A 13,089-nucleotide genomic window follows, 5' to 3' on the forward strand; every position below is an offset into this window, starting at 1 on the left:
CATTATTACAATGTCTTTGTGTGCCATAAAGAACAACCTTGCCATAGTCAGAATCTAATCAACCTGCATATATGTATAGGCCTGGGCCAATGTCATTTCAGTGTCACTACATGATGAATAGCTATTACATAGGGTTCCAATGACCTGAAAAATTAAAGGACATATTCAAGAAGCTACTCCTTTTTCTTTTGGTAATGGATTTATTGTCACAACAGATTACATTTACATGGTGTAGAGATGAGTGAAGAACAGAACTGAAATGATTTACAGCATCTCTCTTCTTTTGTGTGTGTGTGTCTTTTTTGTTTAGATCGGACTGCATTCACAGAGTTCATGTTGAGTGCAGGTGGTGGCCCCGAGCCATAGGAGCAGTGTAAAGGTTTTGATAGCAGTGACAGCAGACGTTTCATTTACTGCTGTGTGTGTGTATGTGTGTGTATTTTGTTTGTGAGTGGGAGTAGACTGGCTGGATTTACCGAGGAAGAGAAAATATAGTTAACCCTTACTGTCTGGCACAGATTTGATCTTCTCTGCTGTCCAAGCAGGGCAAACACTACTGTGCACCACTGTTCATGTAGCCCCGAGCGCTTCACATCTGCCAAAGTAAAAGCCTACATCTGGACTTTCTTGCCACCACATATATCTTGGGTGTATGCATAAAGATTCCTGAGGAAATTGTAAAGTTTGAACATAAGCAATATAACATTCTTGAGCTTTTAAACTCAGTTTTTCTATAATGTATGCAAAAATTACAATCTGAACTAATTAAAGCTTCAAAATATATTAAAAACTGTCACCTTTCTTTTGCAGATATACTCCTCCATCAAGGAATGGAAAGTAAAAATCATTGACTGACAATCTTACGTGTAATTCAGGAAATGGGGCAGAGAGAAACCTTCAGGTATATCAGGTGTAGGTTAGAAATAGGCCAGATTATTTTTTGTGCCAGTGTAAATCCAGTCATGGTCAAGTGGAGATGACTTGTGCTGAGAGCATCTATTTCTTGTGTGTTCACCATTGTTCTCACCGGGACCCTTATTAACTCATCAACATAAAACATATCCCATCAAGAAAACATGCAAAATCAAAACCCACATCTGTCTCATCTTCTGTCACTAACACCTCATATCTACAAGTTTAGTGCCCTAAATTCTCTCTTCCTACATACAATCATTTACATACACGTCATCATTACAATCACTTCATTCATCCTCGAAGGAGAAGTTTTTATCTCTTTCAAGTCTGTCACACATCGAAGGGATCAAAATATTTTTATTCCATTTGGTGGTGGTGGTGGTGGGGGGTGGGTGTCTTGGCAGGTCTTGTTTTCTTATTCACCTGTCAAAATGCCATGACAGCAAGACAACACCTTTTCTGTCCTGGAAGTCTCCCGTAGCTTGTCGTCTGTGGTGTCCAGTCCAGGGACTCTTACTGTGCTGATGAAAGAGCATGAGCGAAAACTGAGTAACCAGTCTCTTAATAGAAATTACATATTTCTTTCCTTCTGTGTTATCCTGTATCCTGTTTGTAGAGTGATTGACCAAGTAATCCATCTAGCCCAGAAATCCATATACAGTCAGGGCCGATGAAGCCAGCAGGTGGTTTACACTTGGACACAGCAGTGTTCAAAGGTCAGAGTTCAACCAGTGACACCAGCTTTTTCATTCCTCCTCCTGAAACATACATTTCTATCTTCTTTTTTTATTTTTTTTTTATCATCAGGCATACTAGATGATTGCTCCTCTTTCCTTCATCTGCAGTGGTGTTTGTTAACATATATGTACATCATTGGTTACCATGGCTGGTACTGATTACGTGTTGTCGTGGCAATAGTGTGTGAGTGGCATCCAGGCGTTGGCCGGGGGAGGGGTGGGGGGTGGTGCTGTGGTCACTGGTGACGGTCATTGCTGGGGGAGTTCTGATGGCTGTTTCTTGGTTTTCAGAGTGTCTATGAGGGACTGGACGCCACGTTTCACGCTGGTGGTCACCCGGCGGGTCACCGAGTCCGGAGAGGGTGAGGAGGAGGAGCCAGCTCGTTGGGAGGGCGGCCGTGCCACCAGACATTTCTGATACCGCAGCTGAGGAAGAAGAGGACAGGCTTAGATGAGTTTTTATTATTGGGTTTTGGGTTAAAAGGAAGAAAACAAGGCCAGATGTACGTTATCTGCAATTTGTGGGTCATATATTTTGGGAATTGTGCCTATTTGCTTTCTTCCCAATAATTAGATGAGAAGATTGATACCACCGTCATGTTTATACACTAAATATGAAGCTACCGCCAGTAGCTAGTTAGCTTAGCTCATTGTAAAGACTGGAAACAGGGAAACAGCTAGCTTGGCTCAATCGGAATGTAACAAAAACCAGCACAGTACAGTGCATAACACCTGTAAAACCACAATGTGTCATTTCTACACTTTGGTTTTTGTCTGGATTAAACAAACAAGATGTCGGTAGGTGGATTGTGTAACCTTTGGACATAGCCAGGCTAGCTGTTTGCCCATTTTCAGTTTTTATGCTAAGCTAGGCTAAGGCAGTAGCTTCATATTTACTGTGCAATCATGAGAGCAGTATCGATCTAACTCTTGGCAAGAAAGCAAACGTGTATTTTCCAAACTAATCCTTTCAATACAAAAACTTCTTTTGATATTCATTTAGGAATAGTGACACAACAAAACAACATAGATAACATAATTTCATCATCATTTCATAACAAAATACTTAAATATGAATTTACCACACAAGCTGCCTGCACAGCCTCAGACACACTGCCTGCGTTGGGGTCGCACCAGAACGCATGACACTGGAAATGCTGGCTCCCAGTGTCCATAATGAACGCAAATGTGTGCACGTCCCGTCCCACGCCCATGAAGGACAAGAAACGGACACGACACTCCACCAACACCTCCTCTTCCTCTTCCTGCACAGACAGCCAAGAGGAGAATCAGATCTGTGCTAAACTCTGCTCTATTAGATCTTCCTCTCTAATCGACAAGCACATTCACATCTTTCGTTTATCTGTTACTCCTCAGGACAGCAACAAAAGGTGCCTTGCCTTCTCTTTGATGACAGCCAGAGTGGTGTCAGCAATACTCAGTATGACAGGAGTCCAGTCCTCTTTGCCTGTGGAGGACATGAGGGTGTCTATGGCCCCATTTATGATGTCCATACCTGAGGACAAAACACAGGAGAGTCTGAATAGCGAGACAGTGTGTGACAGACCTCATTACAGGATGCAGGTTGTGTGTTATGATGTGTGTATGAGTTTCAGTGTTAATTCAGGTTTACCTATGGGGCGAGACACAGATGTCATACCCAGATACAGCACATGGAACTTCTGCACCAGCTCAGTCTTTGGCATGGGAAACTCTGCAGAGAGAAAACACACACACACACACACACACACACACACACACACACACACGCACACACACATTAAAACAAAGTTCCAAAAGAGAAGTCCACACATGATAATTGGCTTAAACTAGAGAAATAAACAAACACTGGTGAATATTTTAATATTTTAGGGTGCTGTTGACATGATTAGGGCATGAAAGATATATTCACACACAAGCATGCAGGATTTCCTGATTTTTCTGCATGAAAACGCAGCTGTGCCTGTTTACACAATTACCTGTAGGCAGGAGAGATTTCCATAGACATGAATGAGGATGATCAAAGATGTTGTATCACCTGCATCTCAATCAGCACAGAAGTTAACATGGTTTACCCTCAGGACCTCGCTATTAACATGCTACATGAGCTCGAGATTATTTTTGACAAGGTACAATACAAAACACTAAAAGTGGTTAAATGCTTAACTACACAGTTTAAAGATTGTTATTCCTCTAATGACAAAATAATGCAAAATTCAAACACAATACTAAAGAGGGCACAAACCCCCTCAAATCCCCCTCAGAATAATCTCTACTAAGGCAGGGAACAAGATTCTGGTATTGGTATTGGCGTTCTACTTTCTGTTCGTAGTCCGTTTGTTGTCAGAGTAGTCTTGACCAATCGTGTATGAACGGGCTTTTGTTGCATGCAGGTAAACAGTCTGTGTGGAGAGCAAAAGAAGCGGAACGCATTGTCCAAAATGCAATCTCAGAACGCATCGCCTATCGTAAGACAATCAGATGAAAACACCCAATCTGAATCATTTGAAAAAATGCTTATCATTTAAGAACTGTATACATAGTAACTTTGCTGAAAAACACACATCCACATCCATCATCACATGGGTGTGATGTCATGGTGTCCTGGAGTACACCTGCACATCGCTTCAGCAAGGTGAAAGGTTGGAGGTCAGCAAAAACAAGATTTTCAGGGGGTGCTAAGTTAAACTTTAAATGGATAAACCAGCCCACATATGATATCTTACTCATATTGAGTTTCATTTTGCACGATCTACATCTTAATTACTGAATTACAGAGATTAATAATTCATCATGAACTCATCTCTGTGTGATTGGTGTGGACTGAATAAGGGAAATCAATCAGGGATGATGGCTTTTGCCTGGATTCACCTCATCAGTGCACTCCATGAAAAAAGTCCCTAATATCTCATCATTCAGTATGTACTGCTAAAGCTCTGAAAACAGTAGTTAGAATGATGAATAGGGAGAGATTTTCACACAATAATTCCATATTTAAAGTAGAGCTCAGACAGACCAGATCTGATGAGAACAGCAGGGCCATTATCCTGGTGTTGGCGCTCATCCCAAATCATTTGGTGCTAATCTCCTAAAATGTGTCCCAATGCAGGATTGCGCAGTCCCAGCCACCCTGAAGAGATCTAATCCAGGCGAGAACAAGAACTGTTTTCCATCAGCTGGCTTTGCAGTGAATGGATCTCCAGAGTTAATGGACCGGCCTATCCACTGCAAGGGAAACGCCTCTCATTGGGTACCAACTGGTTTTTCAGTTAAAAGACTATGAGTTCAAGCAAGTTATAGCTTTAAAAGATGTGAGGGATGTTTCACCAATAAGTTCTTTGATCCTGGGGTTGCGATGGGCGCTGTGGAGCACCAGGCCTTGCCTCAAAGAAACACTAATTGGGTTTTAATGAGGTCGACTGCCGCTGTAAGTGAAGAGCCAATATAGTTCTTTTATATTCTGATGCCGGAGCTCCTTTCCCCCACGCTCAGCAGATACGCACACCAGCTGAAATTTTTGCGGAGGATGAATTGTGCTGGTGCTTTTTCTCTTTCTTCCTATAATTACTTGGGACTGAGAGGAACAAGCGGTGGGACTTGGGAAACGGTGAATAGAATTAGCGCTGGGAGGATAAAGCTCAGTGATTGTGGAGCGAGGAGTTGCTCTGGAGTCAGCATTATCTGAGTGTAATTGAACCAAACACTGCTATCTTTTCTATTAACAAATGTTCACAGTTGCTCCTGAGGCGATAAGGTCATTTAAAAAAAACAACACATATACTATACATGGTTTCAGATGTGAAGGAATGCCTTAATGTGAGACAAGAAACCACAACAGGGAAGATAGCGCACGCGTGACAAATCCAATTCTCTCACGAGGGAACTACAAAAGAACAACACTCAAAGAATAAGATGTGTGTGCATATATGTGTGTGTGTGTGTGTGTGTGTGTGTGTATATACCTTGTAGGGGTACATCGGTCTGGGAGGAGCTGCCAGCTGCAGCCTTGGCACTTTTCCTTTCAGCCATAATCTAGACGAGCGGAGAGGAAAAAATGGAGAGAGGAGGATGAAACACAGGAAGAACGGGACAAAATGAGAGAGGAAAAAAGGAGGGGGAAGCAACCAGAATGGGAATGGGGAAAGAGAAGTAAAGGTATGGTTGAAAGCGGACACAGCAGGGGTCAAATAAGCTTATACTGACTCAAAAAGTTATTTTTACAAGAAATACAGCTGAAGCACACAACAGTTAAAGGATAGGGCTGGTGATATTCTATATTTTTTATTGTATTTATTATATAATACATCCAATGAAAATACCAAAACCGTTTCTCAATACTTTCCTACTTCCCTACCTTGTCTCAGCTCCAAGCCCGTTTGTTTGTACTGAAGATGTAAATCTTTAAAAACAGGTCGCAAATATATACTCTCATTTTTTTTTAAATGATAATTTCCTAGAATAGCGTTACTCAAACAGTAAATTGTGTATGTATTAGGGACTATTTTCAAAGAAACTGTCTTTTTCTCTGCTCTTCTGCTGCAGTGTACACACTCTTTAAAGAGTGTTGAATAGTCTGCATGGCCCCTGCACTGAGCTGCTGCACTCTTCCTGCTACAGATACTTGATTAATTGTAGGTGTCATTAATCAAAGTCTATGGTGAGTCTGCAACTCTGCTCACAGGGGAACATGCGAGAAGACGCATGCACACATACACACACTCTCTCTCTCTCTCTCACACACACACACAAAGGAAGTCCATTCAGTACGCTGCGCAGCTGCAAGACTCGGGTCACCAAGTTTCTCTGCTGCAGTAAAGAGAAATCTACCACTATGTTTAAAATAGGCGGTGTGAGGAGTCATGGTCAGAACACGCGTACACATACAGACACACACTCTTCCTTCAATTTGGGGTAGGAGATGAGAAGAAATTAACAGAAAAAGTTCCACTCTAAATGGGTCAACATGCCTCTAAGGGGGAAGATCTGTAGTTCCAGGTAGATTCATCCTTTAGAAGGTCACTGCTGGCCTGACGACAGGTTTCTCTTTGTGTACAGAAGGCTGTGTGTGTGTGAGTGTGTGTGTGAAAAGGGTTTCTAAACAAGTGATTTATACAGTATATGTGTGGGCTATATACGTGTCAAGGGTCTTCTTGTATTATATATTACTATTACACTGCAGTATACATTGGCTAGCAGTAAAACATTCATTGGCCGTCTTGATGCTAGAGATAGCGTCGGTGTTTGTTGACCACTGCACTTCTCACACTCGTACAAACACTTGTGTGACTGGAAAAGTCAGTTTGCTATAGTTGGCTGGGCAAGACTTCATACTAAAGTACATTAATGAGCTCAGGTGTTCTATATTTGTGTTATCAAATTTGTGTCAACAAATCCCATAAATATACCAGAGAGTCCATCTCTCAATACTTGTACTTGTACTCTGTATTATCCATTTGTTCCTACTGAGGACATATTTGTTTAAAAATGGGTCACTAAAATAACATATATTTTTTTAAAAAGGCTCAGTCATTTCCTATTTTCCTAACCACTGTAGTTTTCAGCAAACTTTACTTAAACAGGAGTAAATAGAACATTTGTTAGGGACTATTTTCAGCCACATATTAATACACAATTGATTATTGATGATTTCTGGCAGCAGGATGGTGTATGTGGGTTTGATTTGGGTTCAAAATACACTACAGTACAGAAGGTGATTTAGCTGTTTGGCCTGTTGCACCACTGTTAATAAAAAGCATCTAACATTCAGTAATGTTCTGTCTCTTTCAGTAATGTTATCTGACGCTACTGGTTCCTGGAAGAAACACATTTATGGACTAAATTCTTCAACAATCCACTGAATTAGACAAGAAGTGGCAACAAAACAACTGCAACAAACTGAGCTAATGTAACATTTCAAATGCTGTGGATTTGGATGTAACGTCAATGCTACTTTCAGTCGATATCTTTCGTGTTTATGTCTGAAGGAAAGAGTTAGTTCAAGGAGTAATGTCGGTGGTCAACCGTCTAAATCTTCCTCTAGATGTTGGCTAAAGAAATATCACTACATTATTAAACGTTTTAGCTTCTCCTCTCAAGCTAAACCTAGACAATGAAAAGTATTTTAGTGAACAAGTAAGACAAAGTGTCTGAATGATTCATAGGTGGCTGCGGTAATGCTAGGTGAGCAGGACGACTGGATTTACTGAGGAGAGCCAGTCTGTTGTATTAATGCTGAGGGGAGCGATAGACACTGTGTGTGTGTGTGTGTGTGTGTGTGTGTGTGTGTGTGTGTGTGAACAAGTACACTATTTCACGAACCTTGAGATAGATGAGAACAACACCTGTAACCACGGTAACTGTACACAACAAATGGCGACAGCTGTAGACTAATAAATTAGACTAAAACTGAACTTACACAATGAGAGAGAATTTAGAACTTAGAACTTAGAACTCTTTTGTGACTCAGAACTGAACAATGTCACAATGAGACCTGATCAGACTCAAGATCAAAACTCTCCGACATCTGGTCATTTGCCTTCTGGATACCTTTGGAGTAAGAAGAAGACCTAATCTGAACTTGGATGTAATTTGGAAACATTTGACTGCAAAAATGTCTTCCTCCACCTCAGCGTCAACCACAGATAACTTAAGTGAAACAGACCTGGAGGCAGCAACAGGTGGGAGGTTCATTCAGATGAAGCAGTGTAAAGTGAGTTGTTTTTGGTTTTGGTGGAAATGTGGTCTTAGACTTTGCGCTGAGAATAGACGTCTCAGAAGTCTGTTTCTGGTGCAGCCAGCTGCTGCCAATCTGCCAATGATTTTGTTTGCTCTTGTGAAACAAAGTCATCAGATGTTTTGCTGTATCCCATAATCTGCCATGCATTAGTCTATGGTTTTGTGGGTCAGGGTGAGGTGGTCATCATCAATGCATAAAATCTGGAAATATCATGTGACCCTGTTGCATTGAATTTGGATTTTATCTGCCCCCAATTGACAAAGTCAGAGTTTTCCTTGCTGTTTAAATCTCTATACATGTGAATCTAATGTTCTCTACATGAGGTTCATTCAGCGTACAACCAGTAAGTAGCCAAGTGCAAAGACATGAAGCAGAGAGGACAACTAGACCCACTGTAATCTCTGTGTCCAGGAGATAGACAGCAGTAAGCAGAGTGACCGCTCTGGGAGAGGAGGGGATTACTGATCTGTGTGTGTGTGTGTGAATCAATTGTGTGACTTCACTTTTTGCTGCAGCTTTGCACCTTAGGGGATCTGGGATTCCCTGTCCTTGAGGGGGTCAACACACTGACACCACCAGGTCTCTCTGGCCCTGCTCACACCTGACATTAACATGCATCTTGAGTCACCACTTGTGAAAGGATCTCACTTTCCCGCTTTATATGCAAACACATAATTTCTGTTAGCAAGACCAATTGTGTTGTTTTTAACCGGCAGGAGGCAGCAATGCACTTCCCGTGCCAAGTCTGTCGGAAATTAAAAGTTTGCTTCACAAGTTTGCAAAGACTTTGGCACTTGGGCAAAATCCAAACACCCAAGATGTTTGACGCACTCGTAATATATCTTACGCAAATGAGTACGTGCTTCTGCTTATGCAGAAGACGTCAGTTGAGTAGGTGGTCCTTCAATGTGGCCCAGGACACATTTGCATACACATTGCTAAAATAATGTGGCCATATGCGGCCAAGACCACCTCCGGTGCGATCGGATTTCAATGCGTCCTCAATGCGTCTTGGGTGCATTCACACTTGTACTGTCAACTTGTGATCGGATCACCAAAGACACATTTTAATACCAAGTGTAAACAGGGCCTCTCTCTCTCTCTCTCTCTCTCTCTCTCTCTCTCTCTCTCTCACACACACACTGAAAACTCTTTTCAAGAAATACTGCATGTGCTCTGTAACCTGAATCTTATCTCCTCTCCTCACTATAAAGACTCCGCTCTATCTCGCTCCTCAGCTCTACTCTAGTAAAAGATAACAGAAATCTTGCCAGGGCACTGCCACTGTGTTTTTGCACTCTTGGCTGTTAGTTTTTATATAACATGCATGTAGGAGTAGCATCAAAGTTACAATCTTAAAAAGTAGCTCTGGATAACGGCATCAGCAGAAAAAAAGATTTGTTTTTCTCTCTTCAATAGTCAGACCTGATGAAAGCTTGATAGCTTGTTTCAGAGTTGCAGATAAGCTCATTCAAGCGGAGGCGGCGACAGTAATGACACCCACCTTGGAGCAGATTTCGTGGAGACTTGTGGCGATGGCTGCGGCAGGAGTATCACATCGGAACACGTGGCACTTCAGCACCCGCGTGTTTTTGTCTCTCGCCACGTAGGCAAAGTCCCTGAAAACAGAAGACACAGGTGACTTTCTGATGCAGTTAAGAAACAAACACAGTATACCTCAATGCACCGCTGCAGCAGTGCCAAACATTTTGCTTTGTTAAAGGGACAGTAAATAAGAATCTCTGTTTTCAGTGACTTATGCAAGCCTCTCTACACATTCCCCAGCTGCCCTCTAACTTTTATCATTATATGTGGAAGGAAAAGTAAAAGAACAAACCACAATGAATATCACAATTAACTGATAATCAAGAAAAAAGAAAGCAGGTTGTTATGTGTGTCTGATGAGGGAGACGGGAAAGAATAATTGTGGCTTATTTAGGGTTAAGAAAATACAAAACATGATAAATAACCTCATTGCAATAATAGGCCCATCACAGAAACCCATCTCTTTGTAAATTTGCATTTGTTGCCTTAATGACATTTGTTCCATCTCATAATATGTCTTCATATTGTATGTGGGAGAATCAGGTTTTATCCACTTAATTTGAATACTCTGAATAGCTGCTACACTGGCTGGAGATTACAGTTTTCCTCTCAACGCCTCCTGGTATTACTCCTTGGAGAGCCACCTTTGGACATTGTTGCATATTAAGATTAAACACTTGTTTCAGGGCTTCAAACACCACTTCCCAGAGGGCACCTAGCTCAGGGCCAATATGCGGATTTGATTGCCAATTTGTATTTTACATTCCCTTCAGTATTTTTCACGAGTTTGTTGGGCTCAATTCCGGCATTATCAGCAGCGTCTGGAAATATCTTGATTACTTTCCATTTGAAATCCCTCCCGGTGATTTTATTCTCATTCCTCTTATCAAGAACTGTTCTTCTGGAGTGGGGTTTTACATATTTTCTTCATTCTGTATGTGTTGTCAGGAGGTGACTCTTTGCAAACCTTAAAAAAAAGTCTGTCCTTGGACTTGCCTTCTGTTCTGAAACAACAACTTCCCCTCTCTGCACCTGTTTCCATTGTCAGCTGTTCAACAACGGAACAAAGAGTTGCAAGACATTTCACACAAATTCACACAAAATTATTATTACCCCATTTTGCATCATGATACATAAATATGTCTCTGCTCTAATTAGCTCACTCATTTATTGTGAAAATGTTGCCTCATTATTTGTGTCATTTAAAGGCTGCTGTACGTTTTACTGGCATTGCTGTGATTCCTTGTTCACCAGTCAAGGTTTATTTGATGAACAGATTACTTAAAGCCCCTTTAACATGCAACATGCTGCGTACTGTTGAGCCATAAACCACAGGTTTCTCTGTCCGTAGTTGTTCCCTTACTGAAAATAGTGGTTGCCAATTTTAGCTACAGTGACGCACACACACACAGGTACACACAAGCATGCAGGGAGACAGATGTGTGGGACACACATCTGTCTCCTGCCTGAGGAAACTATGTGCCGAGTTCTTCACAGTGGTACCACATGGCAGAAGAAAATGATGAGCATGAGGGTGAGACTGAGAGAGGAAGGAGAAGGAAACTTTATGCAGAGAGTGGGTGGGAGATGAAACACAGCTACGTGTGTGAGATACAACATATACACACACACACACACACACGCACAAGATGAAAGATCACACAGGTGAGACAAGCTGCAGAACAAAAGGTAGGAGGATGTGTTTCCAGCAAGGACTGAAGTGATTGAGTCAACAGATGAAGGGGGAGGGGGGTCATGCAGAAGAGCCAAGTGGATGGCAGTGTCGCCAGATGCAGATGAACAGCTTCACACACACACACACGCACGCACACACACACACACACACACACACACTCCCAAATAACTATAGACACAAACAGAAATATGGCAAACACAGCCAGCATTTGTCACAGCGGGATCTTTGTGTTTATGAGTCCATTATCAGGCCTGTCTCCTCTGCTTAATTGTGTGCTCACACACTTTGGGTCGATAATGCTCACCGCCTGTGGCCAGAAAGGAAAGTACAATGGGACGTGTGTGTGTGTGTGTGTGTCTCGTGCGCTTCGTTCAGGGACATTTGAGCAGTGTGTCACCAAAGCAGCATGAGTGGCCTTTCCTCGCACACTACAAATGGTTCTTTTATGACTTCTGTACCCTCTCTGGGGGATCAAAACACTATAAAACAGCATGCAACTCTTAATAGGAAATAGCCTGTGGCCGGTCTCGCTCGCTGATGATTTAACACCAGTGATTTAGACCTTCAGTAGTTGCGGGTGCACTCCTGTAAAGAGCAACAGTGACTCTGGGCGAAGCAGAGCCACTGATTTGATACCTCAAGTGAAAGATGTGATTGCCGTTGGAGGGGGGGGGGTAGTTTTGACACAACGATTACTGAAAACAATGGAGAAAGCACGATCACACTTGAGCACACCACGCACGAGCAGTTACCTTTCTCTGGGTCCCGGGAAGCAGAAGGAATTGAGAGGGGAAAGTGGGAAAAAAATGAGGGAAGGAAGCGAGGAGTGAGGAAATAGTAAAGGATAAATGAGTTAAAGACAGAAGTAGGGTGGGAAATTACGAGACAGGGAAAATGTCAGGATGAGAAAAAGGTATAATAGCAAAAAAAGAGAGAAAAACGTGAGCAGAAGGTGGGAAGGTAGAAAAAGCAAGGGGAAAAAAAACAATGTTAATACACACAACGTACTGAGTCACCCTAACAAACACAATGCTCTCTCACCTCAATCACTCGAGGTGTGTGTGTGTGTGTGTGTGTGTGTGTGTGTGTGTGTGCAATGGAGCTCAGTTCTGTGTACTTTTCATTTCAGTAGCTTAGTGCTCCGCTACATTATGACACAACACACCTTTCCCGTTCAATGCGCACACACACACTCACACACACACACACACCTTGCTGTTACTGCAGCTTTCCCCTCCCCCTACTCCCCATTTCCCTCTAGCTCTTCCTCCTCTCCTTTCTTTCATCCGTCTCTTTGCTTTCGCTCTTTAATCTTCCTTTCCTCAGCTCTCTCCATCTCTCACTCTTATACTCACTCCCTTTTCTTTCCACAATGGGAGAAGCCCGAAAAAAAAAGAAAGATGCAACACAGAATGATTCATATCAACAGTGTAACTCATCACAGCCGCTCTCTTCCATAT

General features: G+C 42.1%; 1 protein-coding gene across 1 annotated transcript in view; it reads right to left on the reverse strand.

Annotated features, from left to right (window-relative positions):
* Positions 1–189: 189 nt before the first annotated feature.
* Positions 190–13,089, reverse strand: part of LOC139290966 (amyloid beta precursor protein binding family B member 2) — a 32,294-nt gene continuing 19,394 nt past the window's right edge. The window contains exons 8-15 of the mRNA XM_070912811.1: positions 12,382–12,387; positions 9,893–10,007; positions 5,615–5,684; positions 4,907–4,909; positions 3,286–3,366; positions 3,053–3,168; positions 2,735–2,917; positions 190–2,078 (exon numbers count right to left, since the gene is read on the reverse strand). Of these exons, the coding sequence (XP_070768912.1) occupies positions 1,902–2,078; positions 2,735–2,917; positions 3,053–3,168; positions 3,286–3,366; positions 4,907–4,909; positions 5,615–5,684; positions 9,893–10,007; positions 12,382–12,387 (751 nt within the window). The 3' untranslated portion in view covers positions 190–1,901. The remainder of the gene's footprint in view (positions 2,079–2,734; positions 2,918–3,052; positions 3,169–3,285; positions 3,367–4,906; positions 4,910–5,614; positions 5,685–9,892; positions 10,008–12,381; positions 12,388–13,089) is intronic.

The sequence above is a fragment of the Enoplosus armatus genome, chromosome 10 (assembly GCF_043641665.1).
Source record: "Enoplosus armatus isolate fEnoArm2 chromosome 10, fEnoArm2.hap1, whole genome shotgun sequence".
Classification (NCBI taxonomy): domain Eukaryota; kingdom Metazoa; phylum Chordata; class Actinopteri; order Centrarchiformes; family Enoplosidae; genus Enoplosus; species Enoplosus armatus.